Source organism: Physeter macrocephalus, chromosome 19 (assembly GCF_002837175.3).
Source record: "Physeter macrocephalus isolate SW-GA chromosome 19, ASM283717v5, whole genome shotgun sequence".
Taxonomy (NCBI): Eukaryota; Metazoa; Chordata; class Mammalia; order Artiodactyla; family Physeteridae; genus Physeter; species Physeter macrocephalus.
In genome coordinates this window covers 19,592,000-19,611,040 of record NC_041232.1, presented here as the reverse complement: position 1 = coordinate 19,611,040, position 19,041 = coordinate 19,592,000, and the positions used below count along the sequence as shown (strand labels likewise).

The window sequence follows — 19,041 nt, the reverse complement described above, 5'->3', positions numbered from 1 at the left end:
ATCCCACATGCCGCGGGCCACGGGGGCCCGTGAGGCACAACTACTGAGCCTGCGCGTCTGGAGCCTGTGCTCCGCAACGCAACGAGAGAGGCCGCGACAGTGAGAGGCCCGCGCACCGCGATGAAGAGTGGTCCCTGCTTGCCACAACTAGAGAAAGCCCTCGCAAAGAAACGAAGACCCAACACAGCAAAAATAAATAAATAAAATTAATAAACTCCTACCCCCAACATCTCAAAAAAAAAAAAATTCCTCCCTTGCCTCATCAGCTACCACTCCCTTTTTTAAAAAAAAATTTTAAAAAATAAAAAAAGAGAAGAGCAAATACACAGCGAAGATTCCCAAGAAGGGGCGGGCTCCTTCTGGTGTACCAGGATCAGGGAAGGGGGAGCCCCAAGAAGGGACACTGGCTACAGAGTAGGAGAAGCCGAGCTCTCCAGCTTTGTAGCCAATCCAAAGCATAATAAAGCAAAACACCCACGTTTCAAAAATAGAGATAAATTTATTTTTCATTAGTAAAGGGAAGTTCAATACTGATAGGAGGATGCAAATTTGTCCCTTCATACATCTGTGGATCTTTAACTTGTTCAGTCGTTTTCCCTCATTGGGCCCCTAGATTACTGGGCTGACCCTAAGAACCTAGCCTTCTTATTGGATTTTCCCATCAAGGAACAGGTGGAATGTTCTAAGTATTTCTTAAAATTCTAAACCAAAGTTCAGCATCATTGGCCTGGCTGTTGGAAAACTACTACTCCGAACTGTCTTATTTTCATCATCTTGAATTAAGATTTCTTAATAACCTTGCTGGAGATATACCAGATGGCATGCAGGCAAACCTGGCTTTATATTTTTTTTTTTTTTTTTTTTTTTTTGTGGTATGCGGGCCTTCCCCTGCTGCGGTCTCTCCCGTTGCGGAGCACAGGCTCCGGACGCGCAGGCCCAGCGGCCATGGCCCACGGGCCCAGCCGCTCCGCGGCATGTGGGATCCTCCCATACCGGGGCGCGAACCCGGCTCCCCTGCATCGGCAGGCGGACGCGCAACCACCGCGCCACCAGGGAAGCCCCTTAAATTTTTAATAAAGTTGTTTTTAAATGCAGACTGCAGAACAGTTGAAGTTATTTTTATTTCTGTTTTCCAAAATGAATCAGGCCCTAAAGTGTCTGAATTTTTAACTCGTAAACGTAAGAGTTACCTATCCTATAATCTACACCTTATTAAACTGCTGCAGAATGAAAATTCAGATCAGAATGTTGTTATAAAAGAGCCATTCCAGAAATGCGGACGGAGTGGCATTCAGTGAGAGATGAGCCTCCTCAAAGTCCTAGCCAAAACAAACTGCCAGGCCACAGGCTCAGCGTAACCCCCATCAAACCCCCTTTGCACTCCTTAACTCAGCGCAATCACATTACCACGAGGACCTTCTTCACCCTTGCAGGGCGAAATCAAAGTCTATTTTACTGAAGAAACCCCTTGGATTTTGTTTTTTTTTTTTTGTTTGTTTGTTTTTTTGCGATACGCGGGACTCTCATTGCTGTGGTCTCTCCCGTTGCGGAGCACAGGCTCCGGACGCGCAGGCTCAGCGGCCATGGCTCACGGGCCCAGCCGCTCCGCGGCATGTGGGATCTTCGCGGACCGGGGCACGAACCCGCGTCCCCTGCATCGGCAGGCAGACTTTCAACCACTGCGCCACCAGGGAAACCCTCCCTTGGATTTTTATTTTAGGATGAACTCCTGAATGAAAACCGGAAGATGTGGCAGTCGTGACTTTTCGTGTTAGGAAAATAAACAGGTTAACTTAGCATCATCCAGACAACTGACCATTTTTCCTCCGGATGCTTGCTATCAAGGGAATGAAGTTATGTCTGAAAAACTGTATACGTAAGAGTTCTACCAAACAGCTTAACAAACAAAACAGAGCAACTGCTCTGGTAACATGACACTGGAACCAGCAGCTTTATATTAAGAAAGAAAATTTACCTTGGTGCCTAAAAGACACCATCAAACTGTAATTCTAGAGAGTTCTTTCACAAAAATTAGGACTGACAATCCGTCTTTCATACCATTACGTTCTACAGTACTACATAGGTTTCAGCTGAAAAGTGACTCTTCACCCTCTGTTCTATGCCCTGATAGAGGCGTTCACTGGAATTAAAAAGTGGCACCCGTGACAACTGCCAATGGGGACAGAAAAAAATTCTAGCAGATCCTGTACGTCCCTTGTTTACTAGTCAGTTAACTAGTCAGTTAAAATGGTGGGTTTCCTAAGGATGAATTAGTTACCATCTTGGAGTAAAATAATAAAAATAAGAATTTGTGAGAGACACATTTGAAACCTGGAAGGCATTATTCAGATTTCGTATTCACCCAAAAGAAGTGTCCAAGTGCCTTTCTGAAGAAACTTAACGTTGACAGCAGTATCCTTTTTAAGAGTTTCATCAGCATCGTTTTATGTTTGATATTATGAGGGACAGCATCTCATATAAGAGGAGCAGCATGGAATCTTTACTACAATTGAAAAGGTTTAATGTCAGAGTCACAGTTATGTCATGATGTTCAATTCATGCCTCTCAGCAAATAGGCCTTGAAATTACCTGAAAAGATACGCTTAAATTCAGGGCTACCATGATCTTAACTTGTAATGAAAACCCCAAACTCTCTACCACCAGCCAAGGTGAAGGAGACAAGCGGGCCTCTTCATGGGAGTTACTCAGAATGTTAAGAAAGCGAAAATACTGCAGGTTTCTCTTTGAAAATAATTATCTGAAATCAGTTACAGTAAAATATGAAAAACAAACATAATTCACAAGAATACAGGACAGATCAAAATGTTCAATAGGACTGACTCAAATGTCAAGTGAAAAGATGAATTTAATCTGAAGATTATACATTAATGGCTTAGTAAGAACTGGTTTTCAACTGATCTCAATAGTTTTTAAAAGTTTAACTCTAAATGCCTTTATTAGACATTTATTTCGAATTAGTCTGAAAGCGAATCATTATAATTATACTGTTCTCAAGGATAGGTGCAACCTCTTCATGGTAAAATATCTTAATTTACATTTTATTATAAAAATATACAAAATACTACTTTTTACCTTTCCTTCACTCAGTATAAACCCCTTTTGGTTCAGGAACATCAGCCAGGCTGGTCGCTAAGTTCGAATCATATCCATGTTACATCTTCCATAGTCACACTGGATTTTAAGGCTCAGTACACAGTTTATCTTCCCAAACATACAATTATCATAATTGGTTTTATGTAAGGACAACAGGATAAGAGTCTTTAAAAAAATATACAAGTGGGATAACCATTTGTTGTATGTTATTTTATCCCATTTTCTCCAATTATTAAAACAAGACAAAATCGTAGAAACAATTCTACTTGTAATTCTACATAGCATATGATAAAAAAAAGTTTGCATACTTTTAACCAAGCAAAATAAATGTGAATCTTCTGATTAACCATCATTAAATTTTTTTAAAAACTACTTAACTTCAGCTGTTGGAAAATATTATCTGACAACTTCAGGTGACAGAATAACTCTAGCTTCGTTCTAGAGTGGGTATAGAAATCTTGGTCAGATTTCATTTTCCCCTAGAAATCTTTTTTTTTTTTTTTTTTTTGTGGTACGCAGGCCTCACACTGTTGTGGCCTCTCCCGTTGCGGAGCACAGGCTCCGGACGCGCAGGCTCAGCGGCCATGGCCCACGGGCCCAGCAGCTCCGCGGCATGTGGGATCCTCCCAAACCGGGGCGCGAACCCGGTTCCCCTGCATCGGCAGGCGGACGCGCAACCACTGCGCCACCAGGGAAGCCCTCTAGCTTTTTTTTTAAAAATAAGTGAAAAGGAATCAAGTATTTAAGACCATTTTCAACTAGCCATTCAAAATTGGCTTCTCTCCCCCAAGGCTATATTTTTTAAAATAACTTTAGCATAACTTTTGGCATTAACTTATATTTGCTCATCATAAAAACTGAAAGAAATTTATATATCTGAAATTGAGAAACCTTACAAAATATTTAACATATGAGGAAGAGGTATATCTTACAGAATCATTTGGCTATCTCATAAGGCAGTTAATGAAGATGGAACATTTCCTATTGTCAATTTAACATAAGGAAATTCTACAACATGATAATTCTCCTTAAATCTGAAAGCTTGTTGGATACGGCAATATGATCATGCCATGTCGTCACTAAACTTTGAAGAAAGTAATCTGAGTGAGAAAGGAACAAATTTGGTGCCTGCACCAACATAGAATTTGTTCTGAAATTCTACCCTAAAGAAACAAAAACAAAAACAAAAAAAAACCGTGTATTAATGAAAGATTCTGAATAACACTTGCTACATTTCTTAAAACAACATTTATAAGTTAAAAAAAAAAAAGTTCCTGTGCTTCTGAAGTTGCTTCATTCCATATATGCTCTTAGCACAAATACTTTTACTTAGATAAAATACACACACACACCGGCCCTTTGTTGGCTTTCTCATGAAGAAAACGCTGACACCTCACGTCACCTCCCACCCTATGGACATACACGTGAGTATTAGGAACCTCTCTCTCCTCAGTAACTGGATACACAGACAAGTAATCTGATATACACTGTAAAACATTAAGAAATATGGTTTACAATAAGATAAAGCAACCTGTCAGACCCAAAGTGAATCGAAAGTGTGAAATACACAAAATTACTCAGTAAGCGTAAACTTGCTCTTATGTGTCGGCGACAAAAGCTCAGAAACAAAATACAATTTTGACTCAGGGGATCAGGATACAGATCCCAATCCCGGGAAGGGAAGGACTAGCCCAAATAATACATGTATACATATACGTATCCGTGGAACTGTTACACGTATATGTAGTTATTGGGGGAGGAGGGGGTTAGATTTTTTTTAAGTAACAGTTCCAAAGCCAAATTCCAAACTCACCAGTGGAGGCGGATGGCGTGAAGAAATGCAGAAAGCCCTTCCATGATCAAAAGGATGAAAACTGTCAAAACTGCAAAGAGAGCCGTGACCGGAAGCAGCAGCAAGACCCCGTAGGCCGCGTCTACGCGGAGGCCGACCCGCATCAGCATGGCCCACAGCACGTCGGACAACTCTGCAAGGCAAGCATTTGGCAGAGCTCACCGCTGCTCACTTCCAGCTTATCACTGTTTGTTCCTCTGCTGCACTTTTTCATCTCTGTTGGCCAATTCCCTCGGTTCAGTGATCCGTTTTTAAATGCCATGTGGGGGGCTTCCCTGGTGGCGCAGTGGTTGAGAATCCGCCTGCCAATGCAGGGGACACGGGTTCGAGCCCTGGTCTGGGAGGATCCCACATGCCGCGGAGCAACTAAGCCCGTGAGGCACAACTACTGAGCCTGCGCGTCTAGAGCCTCTGCTCCGCAACAAGAGAAGCCACGACAACGAGAAGCCAGCGCACCGCGATGAAGAGTAAGCCCCCGCTAGCCGCAACTAGAGAAAGCCCGTGCACAGAAACGAAAACCCAACACAGCAAAAATAAATAAATAAATAAAATTATTTAAATGCCATGTGGGTTTACCGCTGGGCCACAAGGAGCCGACACCACCATGCGCTTTGCTGTCTGTGCATGAACCGAGCAGCAGGTGCGCAGGGACCAATCACGACAGACTCTGAAAGCAGTGACGTGGCTGGTCTCTGATCGTGATGCGCGTCTGTGCTATTTACATAGTGACCTGTGGGCTGAAGGGCCAGCAGTGAAGCCTGCACTTTGTACCCATACACACAGCTTTTACTGTAGTAACTGAAATTTCAACCATGCTCTTGGGGGACTGCTGAGACTTAACTAAACGCAGGCAACTGAAATCCATACATCACAGCTATTAATCAGCATTGTTTTCGGACTTGCTCGGCATAACTAGACACTCACACTTGGTAAGGCAGCACTGAACACAGTAACAGTAATAACAGAAACAATAATGGCCAGAGCAGAGGCACCGAGATGCCTGCGCCAGGTGTTCCCAAGCCTCCTCGGTCCTTGAGGCCCCTCGTGTGTCCCAGTGATTTTTTTCACAGCACACTGAGGCCAAAAGAAATACCCAGGAGACCAGTGCAGTAAGTAGTCAAGTCCAAACAACTTAACAGTCCCTGTTCACACAGTATCCGAAAAATAGTGCCCTTTCCATCAAAATTTTTCCATGTCCCATGGTGCCCCCATGAGTTGACGGGGTGCCGCGGGGTGTCTCGACAGAGTCTGGGGGCTACAGGTCTAAGCAAAACTTACGTGCATGAGCCAAACTGAGCGCCCAGAGCCTCAGGTACGAAGCCGTGTTGGAGACGCATCCCAGACAGTACTCGATGGAATGAATTACTTGGGTCATCAATATTTCTCCAAAATTAAACTGAGAGAGATGACACAACATGTGTTAGACTCCACCCGCGACAGGCTTACTTCCACAAGCTACAAGTCTGCTCCACTTTCAGGATTACAGTGAAAGGACTGGCTTCTGGAATACTGCTGAGGATGTGCTGGCGTGTGAGGAACAGAGCTCTGCTCACAACTCCGCCACTAACCAGCTCCCCGACCCACAGAGCTCCCGCCCCCTCGTGCCCAGGCCGCGGTCCTGCACGTAAGGCGAGGGTGGCTGGACCAGAACTGTGATGGCACAATGCCCACGGCCCTCGGGCAGCCCAACGAGGTTCTTGAGGTACTCTTAGTAATTACAAAACGTGTCATGAGAAACAGACATCTACCAACCACAAGATAAGGAGACTGTGAACGCGTGTGTGTGTTTAATAGATAAGAGCATCTTAATACAAGTCTGACAAGGGGAAATTATAAAAGAGTCGACATCTACCAACCACAAGATAAGGAGACTGTGAACGCGTGTGTGTGTTTAATAGATAAGAGCATCTTAATACAAGTCTGACAAGGGGAAATTATAAAAGAGTCCCTGAGAGTGAAAAGGCTGTAGAACACTGGGAAAGATGGCGCCCACATTCTTTCCAGCTCTGCTTTTTGTTTTTTTATGATCTTAAAAACTTAATTATTAATTGTCCCAAATTAAAACACTAAATTACATAATAATTACAAAAGGTTGACTGTAAGAAATTCTGTTTAGTCCTCATCGGACAGCCAAAAAAGTTTCCAAGAAAATAAAGCAGACCAGAGTAACAGACGTGCTCTGTTCTGTCTGCCAGGACTGTGCTTCCCTTCTCTGGGAGGAACTGCTTCTCCTGCCATCTAACCCTGTATCGCACAGTTGTTATGGGCTGAATTGTGTTCCCCCCAAAATCTGTCTGTTGAAGCCCTAATCCCCAATGTGACTGTGTTTGGATGTGGGGCCTTTAAGGAGGTAAGTAAGGTTAACTGAAGTCATAGGGTGGGGCCTGACTCAATAGGACTGGTGTCCTTATAAGAGGGAGAGACACCAGAGAGGCATGCACAGCGAAAAGGCCATGTGGGGACACAGCGAGAAAGCGGCCGTCCACAAGCTTGGGAGAGAGGCCCCAGGAGAAACCAACCTGGCCAACATCTTGACCTTGGACTTCCAGCCTCCAGAACCGTGGGAAATACATTTCTGTAGCTGAAGGCCCCGAGTCTGTGGTCGTGGCAGCCCACGCAGACTACTGCAGCAGTCACTGGTCTAGGGATGGCGAGTGACCCCAGCCAGGCCAATCACAGCACTTCCCTGGGATTTTTCCTCATGGTAACAAGCAGGGAAGTGCGCTTTTCTCTGATTGGAGAAAATAAGCCCAGTGCTCACCGTGGCCACGGTTCCAACACCAAGGGGCCAACTGGCCTCAGAATATGAAGCAAACGTGCGAAGAAAAACTAACTCAGACTTGCTGGGATTGGAGATCCAGAGCCCCACCCTCCTGAGGTCCACTCTGGCCCATCCTGACATGGGCCAGCAGATTCCCCTTGAAGGCAGTGTGAATAGGGTCTCTTTCTTACAACTATGGGCAAGTTCTAACGAAGATGAGAGTCTTCTCAAAGCAATGTTCACGGCACCTTAAGTCACTCAGCATCACAACTTGTAATGTTAAAACTATCAATCCCACCGTAAGACTGAAACCCACAAAATGTTAACCCAGAGTCATTATATTATGATGACAATTGTATGACCAGAACAGCATGTGGAAAGCTTTGAGTAACGGCTGTTTTCCTTTGAATTTTGTTTTCTAAGATGATTCTTATCACTCTCATAATGACGATCACCTCTCTGCAAGCCTGGCTCCTTACCTAACATCACCAACAGTAACTGAAAAGGTTACCTCTTCACACGTCACTTCTCTACATCCATCTTCCACTTGGTTGTTTCCCTCTTCTATGTCGTGGCTTCCCAGCAAAGAAACTTCTTCCTCGCTCTCTTTCCTTACAAGTGTGTAACCACTCTAAAAACAACCCAAAGAATACAGTCAGTGCCTTTAAAATCACAAGGTTGTGACAAAATCAAAGTTAGCGCCCCTTCGATTCTTTTAAAGATTCAGTTCTTTAGGAATAAAAAAAAAAGTCCTTTAAAAGAAAATGAGCGGGACTTCCCTGGTGGCGCAGTGGTTAAGAATCCACCTGCCAGTGTAGGGCACAGGGGTTCGAGTCCTGGTCTGGGGGGATCCCGCATGCCGCGGAGCAACTAAGCCCGTGCGCCGCGAGCCACAACTGCTGGGCCCACGTGCTGCAACTACTGAAGCCCGTGCGCCTGGAGCCCGTGCTCCACAACAAGAGAAGCCACCGCAACTGGAGAGAGCCTGCACGCAGCAACAAAGACCCAACGCAGCCAAAAATAAATAAATAAATAAATAAATAAATTGATTTAAAAAAAAAAGAAAATGAGCATATCATACCCACTAGGATGGCTACTGTAAAAAAAGAAAATAAGTAAGTGTTGATTAGGGTATGGAGGAACTGGAACTCGTGTGCATTGCTGGTGGGAACGTAAAATGGTGCAGCCACTGTGGAACGTTTGGTGGTTACCAAAAACTTAAACAAAGAATTACCATTTCTGGGTATATACCCAAAAGAGCTGAAAGCAAGGACTCCAACAGATATTTATACATACATGTTCTTAGGAGCATTATTCGCAGTAGCTGAAAGGTGAAAACAACCCAAGTGCCCATTCATGGATGAACTGATAAGCAAAATGTGGTCTATCCATATAATGGACTATTACTCAGCCTTAAAAAGGAAGGAAATTCTGACACAAGCTACAACATGGAGGAATCCTGAGGACATTAGGCTCAGTGAAATAAGCCTGTCATAAAAGCAGAAACATTATATGATCCCACTTATAAGGTACCTAAAGCAGTCAAATTCATAGAGACAGAAAGTAGAAGGGTGGGTGCCAGGGGCTGGGTCGAGGGGAAATGGGGAGTTAATATTAATGAGTAAAGAGTCTCAGCTCGGGAAGACGAAAAAGTTCTGGAGACGGATGGTGGGGATGGCTGCACAACGTGAATGCACGTAATGCCACGGAATGTGCACCTGAAACGGCTAAGATGGAGAATTTATGTCATATATATTTTACCACAATTTATAAAAAATAAAATGAGAAACTAGACACACAAGAAAACAAGTCTGGAAAGAAACTCAACAAATGGTTAACACTGGTTATAACTGGGTAGGAGAACTTAAGGGCACTATTTTCTATATTTTCCACATTTCCTTTAGTTATGTTATTTAAATTTAAAAAAAAACCTTGAAAAATCAAGAGGCAAGAATAAGGAACAAAAATGCTTTAATTATGACAAGCAGTACTGAGGGATTCAGTTCCATCTCCTGATAGGTCTGTGGTTCATTACCAGAGGACCTGTTTCCCGTGCCCAGACATGGCAGGCTCTTTGCACCACGCTTCTGCAGAACAGGCAACGCGAAAGTTCTCGATAAAGGAAGCTCTGGCTTTTAAATCAGAGTCTGGGACCCCATAGAAGGCGTTTTCTTTACAAAACCTTTCAAAACTAAAAACAGACTTTGCTCACCATTTACAAACATGCAGCCAAACCCACACTTACCCTGCTGACCCCAAAGCAACTGCGCCCATGGTGAAGCCACCACAAGAAGAGTGGTTTTCCCAAGAAGAGCACAGGGACAGACAACGCTGTGATGACCAGAAGCAGCCTCTGGACGTGCTCCTGTTGGTGCAAAAGGGGAGGAAGCCGGTTAAAACGTGAAGATGTGCTAACAATGTCACTGGTGTACTTAATCTAGTGGAAATCCAAGTAAAATGTCTCTTTATTCATTAACAAGGAACATAAAGTAAACGCAAGCTAAATGACATTTGCCAGGGTGTCTTTTCCTTTCGTTTCCTAAACTCACAGCTGACGCGCGTGGCATCACACAAATGCACAGTTATAGAAAAGCCATTTTTGGAGAGGGCCAGCGTGCTGTCGTCCAAGTGCCAGTTCTCTGAGGACCTGGCTTAGTCAGAGGCTGATTTTAAAGAAACTGGAAAAATGGATGGATGGACAGACCTCAGGAACCCTCCAGTAATACATTCTCTTCCCACCAGTTTTCATGGCTACTGAGGGGCAGCAAGTTTGGATTACACAGTCTGACCAGGGCCCCCGAGACAGCACTCAGAGCAGGATGGCACCCTCTTGTGATAACACACACAGGAGCAGAAAGCCCCTCTGTGCCTGCGAGGCCTGTGGAAAGCACCTTTCATCATTCTACTGATGGAAACAAAAAGGCTATCAGGAGGACTTCCTTTGAGTTCTTCACAGTGAAAACACAACTGCTTACCTGCCCTGGGTAAAGACCACCTGTGTCACTAGCCGGGAATAAAAACATGTTAATAAATTCAATCAGAATGCTAGGAGCGACTCTGGAGGTTTCTGCTGAATAAACCAGCCACTTATAGACAATCATAAATATAAGGTAGCCAAAGATGCAGAGCATGAAGAGAAGTTCTGGGATGGAAACCAGATAAATGTTGAACTTCTTCCTGAAATGTCTAGGGAAAAAAAAAAAAAAGGAATCGATCAACCCATGAACAACATTGGACGAAGAGAAAAAGGAAAGAGTAAATTCATCTTAAATTCTCTGTGACAAAGTCTATCTCAACATAACATCATCTGTCTTACGATTCAGATGTAACCACGAAGAAAAGAGATGTGAGGACAGTAGAGATGACTAGTGTTTCACTGTCAGATCCAGCTAGAGAAAAAAGACATAATTTCTTTCCCCTAATATACCAGCTCTAAGAAACAAACGAAAGTTTTCTGATTTAGAAAATGAAAAAAAGATATGACAAAAATCACCTCTGGAAATAAATATGACTATACATGTTGCATGTCTCCCTCACTTGAATGTAACTCCATGAGGACGAAAACTTTCTTCTGTCCTCCTCACTGTTCAATCCCTGGTGCCTAGAACAGTGCCAGTCACCTTCTATGTGCTCAATAAATATTTGCTGAATCAATGAAGCTGCCAAAAACCTTACCATCAAAACAGAATTGGGGCTTCCCTGGTGGCACAGTGGTTAAGAATCCGCCTGCCAATGCAGGGGACACGGGTTCAAACCCTTGTCTGGGAGGATCCCACATGCCGCGGAGCAACTAAGAGAAGCCACCGCAATGAGAAGCCCGCGCACCGCAACAAAGAGTAGCCCCCGCTCGCCGCAACCAGAGAAAGCCCGTGTGCAGCAACGAAGACCCAATGCAGCCAAAAATAAATAAATAAAAGAAATTTTTTTAAAAAAAACAGAATCATAGGACTTCCCTGGTGGCTCAGTGGTTAAGAATCTGCCTGCTAATGCAGGGGACACGGCTTCAAGCCCTGGTCCGGGAAGATCTCACATGCCACGGAGCAACTAAACCCGTGCGGCACAACTACTGAGCTCTAGAGCCCGAGTCACAACTACTAAGCCCATGTGCCGCAACTACTGAAGCCCGCGTGCTCTAGGACCCACAAGCCACAACCACTAAGCCCGCGTGCTGCAACTACTGAAGCCCACACTGCCTAGAGCCCACGTTGCACAACGAGAGAAGCCACCGCAATGAGAAGCCCGCACACCGCAATGAAGAGTAGCCCCCGCCCGCCGCAACTAGAGAGAGCCCGTGCGCAGCAGCAAAGACCCAACGCAGCCAAAAATTTTTAAAAATAAAAATAAATAAAAAACAGAATCATATTAATACAACAAACCACTATGCTGGCTGCCTTTAAGATCCATGTAGTCTACCATCAAGAAGCAAAGTTTAAGATATACCAAAAACTTGGCTTATAAATACTGGTTAAAAAATAATCTGTACTTACAAGTGGTTAAATATTCCCAGAATGACTCCAAAAGTCATGTGAATAATTCCTAAAATCACAGACATTTTCATTTTGAAAGAGTTCAGAAAAGTGAGACGATTTGTGGCCAAGTTCCAAATCTAAAGACAAAACAAAACCAAAAAAGAAAACTTTAACTTCCTTCAACTGCCTTAGGAGAAAAGTGCTGTTCTTTAAGGAAACTGTTGTCAGGTTTTTTCAAGTTTCCAATTATATTAACAACATTAAATTATACCAATTATGTTCAGAGATGAGAATGAACATTTAGGAGAGAGCTACCTTGGAGAGCTCAGATTAGGGAATGCTAGACTTTTGTCACTGAGTTTTTTTCACTACTGTATCACATCACTCCAAACCAATTTCGAGGTAGTTTCTAAGCTTTTCTTTTAAGGCTGAGATTCCTCGTGAAGACCCCTGGGTCTAGGGAGATGCTGCCTGGGCCTCATAAGCAGCAGCCTGCTGAGCCGTGTTGGGGGCAGGACAGGGGCAACCCCGGCCCTGGAGCCATGGCTTCACTTTCCTTCTCCCCACAATTTTTCCCTTTCAAACAACCACCTCAATAAGCACCATGATAAGCCTAAGCTCCCTTTCCACTCTAAAATTCCATACTATTTCTTTCTACATCAAAGGGTAAAAAAAACAATTCACTCGTACAAAGAAATCAAAGAAACAGCGCCCATTACATGGCTCCGGAAGCGCCACTTCTCACTAGAGTAAAACAGGTCAGGAAGTAGGACAGACTGTAGCCCCAGCTCCCCGTGGTCTTGTATTCGGGCACTGACCCTGGCTTCCCAAACGGACTGTCAGCTTCTTCTGTACAGCAGCCTGACTCAGAACACACAGTGAGCCTCTGGCGTCCAGGCAGAAACCCCCAGAGTACCACCCCCTCGCGTACGACCACCTGAACCGTGCTGAACAGCATGAGAAACCGCTGTGACAGTTAAAGCGAGGTGGCACTGGGAATTCCCTGGAGGTCCAGTGGTTAGGACTCCGCGCTTCCACTGCTGAGGGCTCAGGTTTGATCCCTGGTCAGGGAACTAAGGTCCCACAAGCCGCGCGGCACGGCCAAAAATTTAGAAAAATTTTAATTAAAAAATTAGGTGGCAGCACCGAGGAACCCGAGATAATGGGGGTGGGGGACACTCACGGGATCGATGCCAAGAGGATAAGGGCCTCGGAACACTCCGGGAACACTGGGATCCAACTGCAACACCCTGTGGTGCCTGATGACGCTGTCACTGTAACAAGAAGCAGGGTGAGGGCCTCCTGCGCAGGGGGAAGGAGACTCGGAGAAACTCCCCTCCGCCTAAGACACTGTCTGGCAGCAGGACACTCACTTCCAAAGCGTCATCTTCCTCTGCTCCGCTGGGCTGTGACTGGAGCTGTACATGGCAGACACGTTCCACCCGGAGCCAAAGAGGTTGACCGACTTGGAAAAGCAGTCGTTGTAGATGAGGCCCGTGTACACCGAGAACAGCCCCATCAGCAGGAGGATGTAGCGACCGTTGAAAAACATCCACATGATCTGTGGGGAACGAAGAGGGGGGAGCGAAACAGGACCACCGGGAAAACGAGCCAATGTGACCGACTTAGTTTGGGCACTTTCCTAACTGCTCCTCTCAGGGCTGCTCAAAAGCAAGCTCACGGCACAGACGCCCCCGTCACACAGGGATGAAGAGCCACCCGCCCCCACCAACCATGTCTCAGGTGGATTACGGTTATCGCCCAAAACTAAACATCTTTTTTTTTTTTTGCGGTACGCGGGCCTCTCTCTGTTGTGGCCTCTCCCGTTGCGGAGCACGGGCTCTGGACGCGCAGGCTCAGCGGCCACGGCCCACGGGCCCAGCCGCTCCGCGGCACGTGGGATCCTCCCGGACCGGGGCACGAACCCGCGTCCCCTGCATCGGCAGGCGGACTCTCAACCACTGTGCCACCAGAGAAGCCCCTGAACATCTTTAAATGTCTCTTTTTCTAGTTAAACAGAAGAGAATCACTACTAATGCTGCCCAAACAGATATAATGAGCCCGAGTGTTTATATTTTTACCTCTTGTGACTGACTTAGTCTGGGATGATCTTCATTTAACACCAACAGGAGGGCAAATAAGAACATCACAAAGCCATGTCCAAGGTCTCCAAACATCACGGCAAATAAAAAGGGGAAAGTGATGATGGTAAACAGAGCTGCGGGAAAAGCAAGCAATTTCTGATTCGCAGCAAAGGCAAAAAATTCTAGTTAATTCAAACATGACCACATACTGTATAATGATCTTGACTTTCTCCCAAATTCTCAGGAGAGAATTGACAGGTTAAAATTAACACTTTATACTAAATAAGATAACAAAACAGTAATAGAGAGCCTATTTTTCCAAATATCTATTATATTCTTCTAGGGAAAAAAAGCAGCAGTGATGTATAAAATGTATAAAACACAAAAGACTGGCAAATCCAGGTTTCCAACCTGGGTTCACTTCTCGGTAGCTCCCAACCCCATAGGCATCCACGATGTTCTGAAACCCCTCGGTGAATTTGTTGGTGCGGACGAGAGTCGGGGGTGTTTCTTTGGTTGGGATTGTGTTCATGAATGAGGGGATTGTAGCACCGCTCTCTCTCTTTCACATGAAAAAAAAGAGACAGAGAAAGAAAAAATTACCACCCAAGAGCTCTTTCAGCCAATCTTAGTTGGCTGCCATGGAAAGGCCCTGAGCACGTGGGGAAGTAGTGACCACCCTCCTGGAGGTTCAAGTACAGCAGAAGTGACAGGAGGAACTGAGGAAGGCTCCTGGGGGATGTGGTCTTGGAGAAGGAAGAAACTAGAAAGGCTGAGTGGTGGGAAGCAAGCAGGGACAGGTATGACAAGAAAAAAGCAAAATTTTGCCGTACTGACATTTTGGTTTATTCTTGCCTATTTTTCAGTTTTATTAGGTAATACTGTAGCTGTCTCTAAATTCCTCTTGAACATTTTTAAGAGCTAAACCACTAAATTCCAGTTGTATGTTGGTTATCCTGGGACTACTTATACATACTCACACACACAACAAGAGTATTAGTCACGTCCCTCAAAACCGATGTTACCTCAATAAATAAGAATCATCTAGAGCTTTAAAATATATAAATAAAATAGATGTCCCATACTCCAAAATAACTAATTTATGTATTTCCTTCTTTCTCAGCACTGCGTGTTTTATGTTTGTGCCGTAACAGAATTATGTAATGAGACAAGGTGATTAACCAAAATCTGTGAAAACTTGTTTCCTTAACTGCCACTTGAAGTTTGTAAACTTGCTATTTCCAGTAAAGAACTAAGATTTTTTTTGTTTTTTTAATTTTATATTGGAGTAAAGTTGATTTACAATGTTGCGTTAGTTTCAGGTGTACAGCAAAGTGATTCAGTTAAACACATACATCTACCTTTTTTCAGATTCTTTTCCCATATGTTATTACATAGTATTAAGTAGAGTTCCCTGTGCTATACAGTAGGTCCTTGTTGGTTGTCTATTTTATATATAAGAAGTGTGTATATGTCAGTCCCAACCTCCTAATTTATCTCTCCAAGAACTAAGTTTTGATACAGAAAAAACCCTCACAGGAACGTGGGAGACTGACCCCATAGCCCAGGAGTGGAAAGAAGCTATTATTCAAAGTTCAGAGGCTATAAGAGCAGAGATGGATGGGTTCAACTATATTTAACAAAAAACTTCTGCACGACCAAAGCAAACAAACAGAAAGAAACACCAAAAGACAGTGACAAATTGGGGAGAATATCTGTTCTCGTATCACAGACGACGAGCCAAGGAAATTAATAAGAAAAAGACCAACAACCCAGTAGAAAATGGGAAAAGCGTATGAACACAGCATTCACCAAAAAAGTGAAAATTCAAAGGCTCTTCTTAAACATACAAAAAGCTATTCAACCTCACTCAAAATAAAAGAAGTGCAACAATTGGCAATACTTGCCAAAACTGATCCAGCAATTCCATGCTGGGAATTTACCCAGAGATAGATTTGTGCATGTCTGAACCGTCAAAGGTCAAGTGTTAGTCACTGCACTGGTATTCATAAAGTTAGAAACCACCTAAATGACCAGGGAACTAGTTCAATAAGCCATGGTACATCCATTCAGCAGGATATTAAATAGCTATTAAAAAACAGGGAAGCTTTCTTATGAGAAAAGAACAGTATGAATAGCACACAATCTTCTGTGAAGGAAGGAATTCTCTCCCTGTATATATTCCTATCTGCTTATCTATGATTAAGAAACTCAAAGACATAAGAGAAGTAAAACAAGGTTGTCTCTGAGCAGAGGAACTGGACATGCGAGGCCCTGGACATGAGGAAGCCACTTCACTGGGTCTTTTGTATTTTTAAATTTTTTTTTTCTGACGTTTAAACCATGTGACTGAATTCCTTACTCAAAAGAGCAAATTAAAAATGCCTGTGCAGATCGCTTTGCTGCACACCTGAAACACTGTAAATCAACCCTACATCAATTAAGAAAAAAAGCATGTGCACACAGAGCCTCGAGGGACCACCTCTCCATAATTTCAGTTCAAAAGAGCCAACACGGCGTCCTCTCCTCCTCTATCTTACTTCCCGCGGGGCAGGGCCGGCAGGGAGGGGAGGGCCACCTCACCGAGCCCTCCTCCAGAGCAAGGCGCAGCTCGTGCAGATCGGCCTCGGGACACCAGACCTCGGCAATGAGGCACTTGTTGGTCACGTCGAAGCTGCACATGTTCAGCATATGGTAAATGGCTTTCATCTTCTTCACCTGGATGACGCGGCTGTAGACTGACTCGGCGGCTTTACAGAGCACTTGCCTTAAATAATCCTCGGTTTTGTGAAGCACCTGGGTGAGGACAAACATGGACTTTCAGCAGGGTGTCCACTGGGCACCTGACCTCCTCTGAGGGACTTTCCCCGCAGTGACTGGGGGGCGAATTCCAGGCCCCTGCCTCTCTGGGGACAGTTAAGGAAGTTCCGTCCTTCTCCTCCAGGCCCTGGAGCTGCCTTTCCAGAAAGGACCCCAGGGCACAGGAAATGGTTAGAAGTCGCGGTCCTTGTGGCAGCATGATGGCCTGGCTGGGTCCAGAGAGCCGGGGGCCCGGGCCTTACCCACTCCCAGCCTCGGCCCAGCTCCCTGTCAAACCCGTGAGCCACCAACTCCCATCCCATCCCATCCCGCCAAGAAATCCCCTTTCACTCAAGTGGATCAGAGTCTGCTTCTTGTTACCAAGAGCCCTCGCTGACCTAAGCGGAAATGGGGATTACAATAGTGCAGGTAAAATTACAGCCAGCACTGTAAATGGGGCTCGCTTGTCCTCTCTGATCAAGAGTTACACTCCGACAGATCAAAGATGACCAGACTCTTCTTTAAAACCCCATCATTTAGAAACCATCTAGGTTTCTAACAGCCTGCTAAAATAAAACTCCCACGAAGAGGAGGGAGGTGCCATTCCAAACTCCCTAAAACACCCTGATTTGTCCACAACCAAAATTTTCCATATTAAAGAAGAAAGTAAATGTATTTGTAAATGTTTTACAAACCCTCGGATAAGGAGGCAAGTTTCTGGTTCACTCACAGTATACAGATCTTGAATCCGGGTGTTCAGGCCCTCCTGAATCTCTCTCCGCTCCTCGGCGGTATTCGGGTAGGGGTAAACGTGGCAATGGTAACTAGAAGACAGTGCCGCAGCTGTCAGAACTGCAAGAAGCTATGTCAAAAACTAGAGCTAAATTCAGTCTACCGCCTGGGCGTATTTCCTTCCAACCCAGAATAAAAGCAGCCCTCTGGGAGAAAAAGGTGCAGACACAGGCACCCAGCCACGGTAAGGCCTTGCACACGGACACTCGACACATTTTCTAAGGAATTTCACAGATGTAGTGAAGTCTGTCTTCGCTCCACATTCCATTCCTACCCTCGATGATTCCCAAAAGCTCATTCCCAATTCCAACTTTCTGAAATTCACCACCACCCTTGGGCTGGAAATCATTAAACAAGTGTAAAATATAAATCAAAGACAAAGAACATACAACAATAACTACAAAAAAGAGAAAATCAGGGGAGGAGAAAGCTCTGGATGCCTAGCAATTGCCTCTGACGTGGGCTTCAGTAAACGTCCTCTGGGGCCACATGTGACACCAGGACGCAGGGGAGGCAGAGCCACGCCCCCCCCAGATGCAGCCACAACCCCTCAGCTGCTGCGACTCCCATGCTGCCTTAGTGTTTTAATGCCATGCTTTATGTTCCTCTTTAAGCTCTGGCTACTAAAATTAAATTCTTACTCCAGCCTTATCCTAAGCAATGATATCTGTGAAGTCACAGGTTTGTGTGCTGGCTATAGTTTTTCTAATTTACATAAAAAATAAATATATACCTATTAAAGTAAGAATAGGCTAGTCCATGTTATCACCTAAAGTTACTTTCCATAACACCAGTGACTGAGTATCAAACTCTGGTGAACACTGAATCCGAAGGAAATAACCAAACCCCACCCTTACTTACCCCAGCAAGAAGCAAGGCCAGCTAAAATTTCCCCGAGTATAAGAAAACAAAAGGCCATTCTTTTGAGTTTTCGTGTGGTTTTGCTTGTTTTCCCACTGGTGACAAGACTTAAGTCACAGACCAATTCTTGCTGTGATACTGCTCCACATTTACCGAAGGCTTACGGGGTACGGGAGCCGTTTACTTGTACCATCTCGTTTGGCAGGCAGGCCCCTCCGAGCCCACCCTCTCCACCACCTGCCAGGCCCCCTTCCCCAGGGTGCAAAGAAGGTAACTGCAGAGGGCTGGGAAAGGATGAGCCGTACGCTC

General features: G+C 44.7%; 1 protein-coding gene across 4 annotated transcripts in view; it reads right to left on the bottom strand.

The window, feature by feature from the left end:
* Nucleotides 1–2,433: 2,433 nt before the first annotated feature.
* Nucleotides 2,434–19,041, bottom strand: part of ATP6V0A2 (ATPase H+ transporting V0 subunit a2) — a 39,375-nt gene continuing 22,767 nt past the window's right edge. For 2 of the 4 annotated variants that reach the window (XM_007125159.4, XM_024120707.3), the window contains 13 exons: nucleotides 17,810–17,903; nucleotides 16,864–17,076; nucleotides 14,692–14,842; nucleotides 14,278–14,414; nucleotides 13,570–13,757; nucleotides 13,380–13,470; nucleotides 12,215–12,333; nucleotides 10,703–10,913; nucleotides 9,973–10,092; nucleotides 8,239–8,358; nucleotides 6,245–6,362; nucleotides 4,928–5,099; nucleotides 3,609–4,277 (listed from right to left, as the gene is read on the bottom strand). In XM_007125159.4, coding sequence (XP_007125221.1) covers nucleotides 4,178–4,277; nucleotides 4,928–5,099; nucleotides 6,245–6,362; nucleotides 8,239–8,358; nucleotides 9,973–10,092; nucleotides 10,703–10,913; nucleotides 12,215–12,333; nucleotides 13,380–13,470; nucleotides 13,570–13,757; nucleotides 14,278–14,414; nucleotides 14,692–14,842; nucleotides 16,864–17,076; nucleotides 17,810–17,903 — 1,834 coding nt within the window. In that variant the 3' untranslated portion in view covers nucleotides 3,609–4,177. Of the gene's footprint in view, nucleotides 3,223–3,608; nucleotides 4,278–4,342; nucleotides 4,602–4,927; nucleotides 5,100–6,244; nucleotides 6,363–8,238; nucleotides 8,359–9,972; nucleotides 10,093–10,702; nucleotides 10,914–12,214; nucleotides 12,334–13,379; nucleotides 13,471–13,569; nucleotides 13,758–14,277; nucleotides 14,415–14,691; nucleotides 14,843–16,863; nucleotides 17,077–17,809; nucleotides 17,904–19,041 lie in introns of those variants that run through there. The other 2 variants (XM_055080655.1, XM_055080656.1) reach the window with 2 other exon arrangements.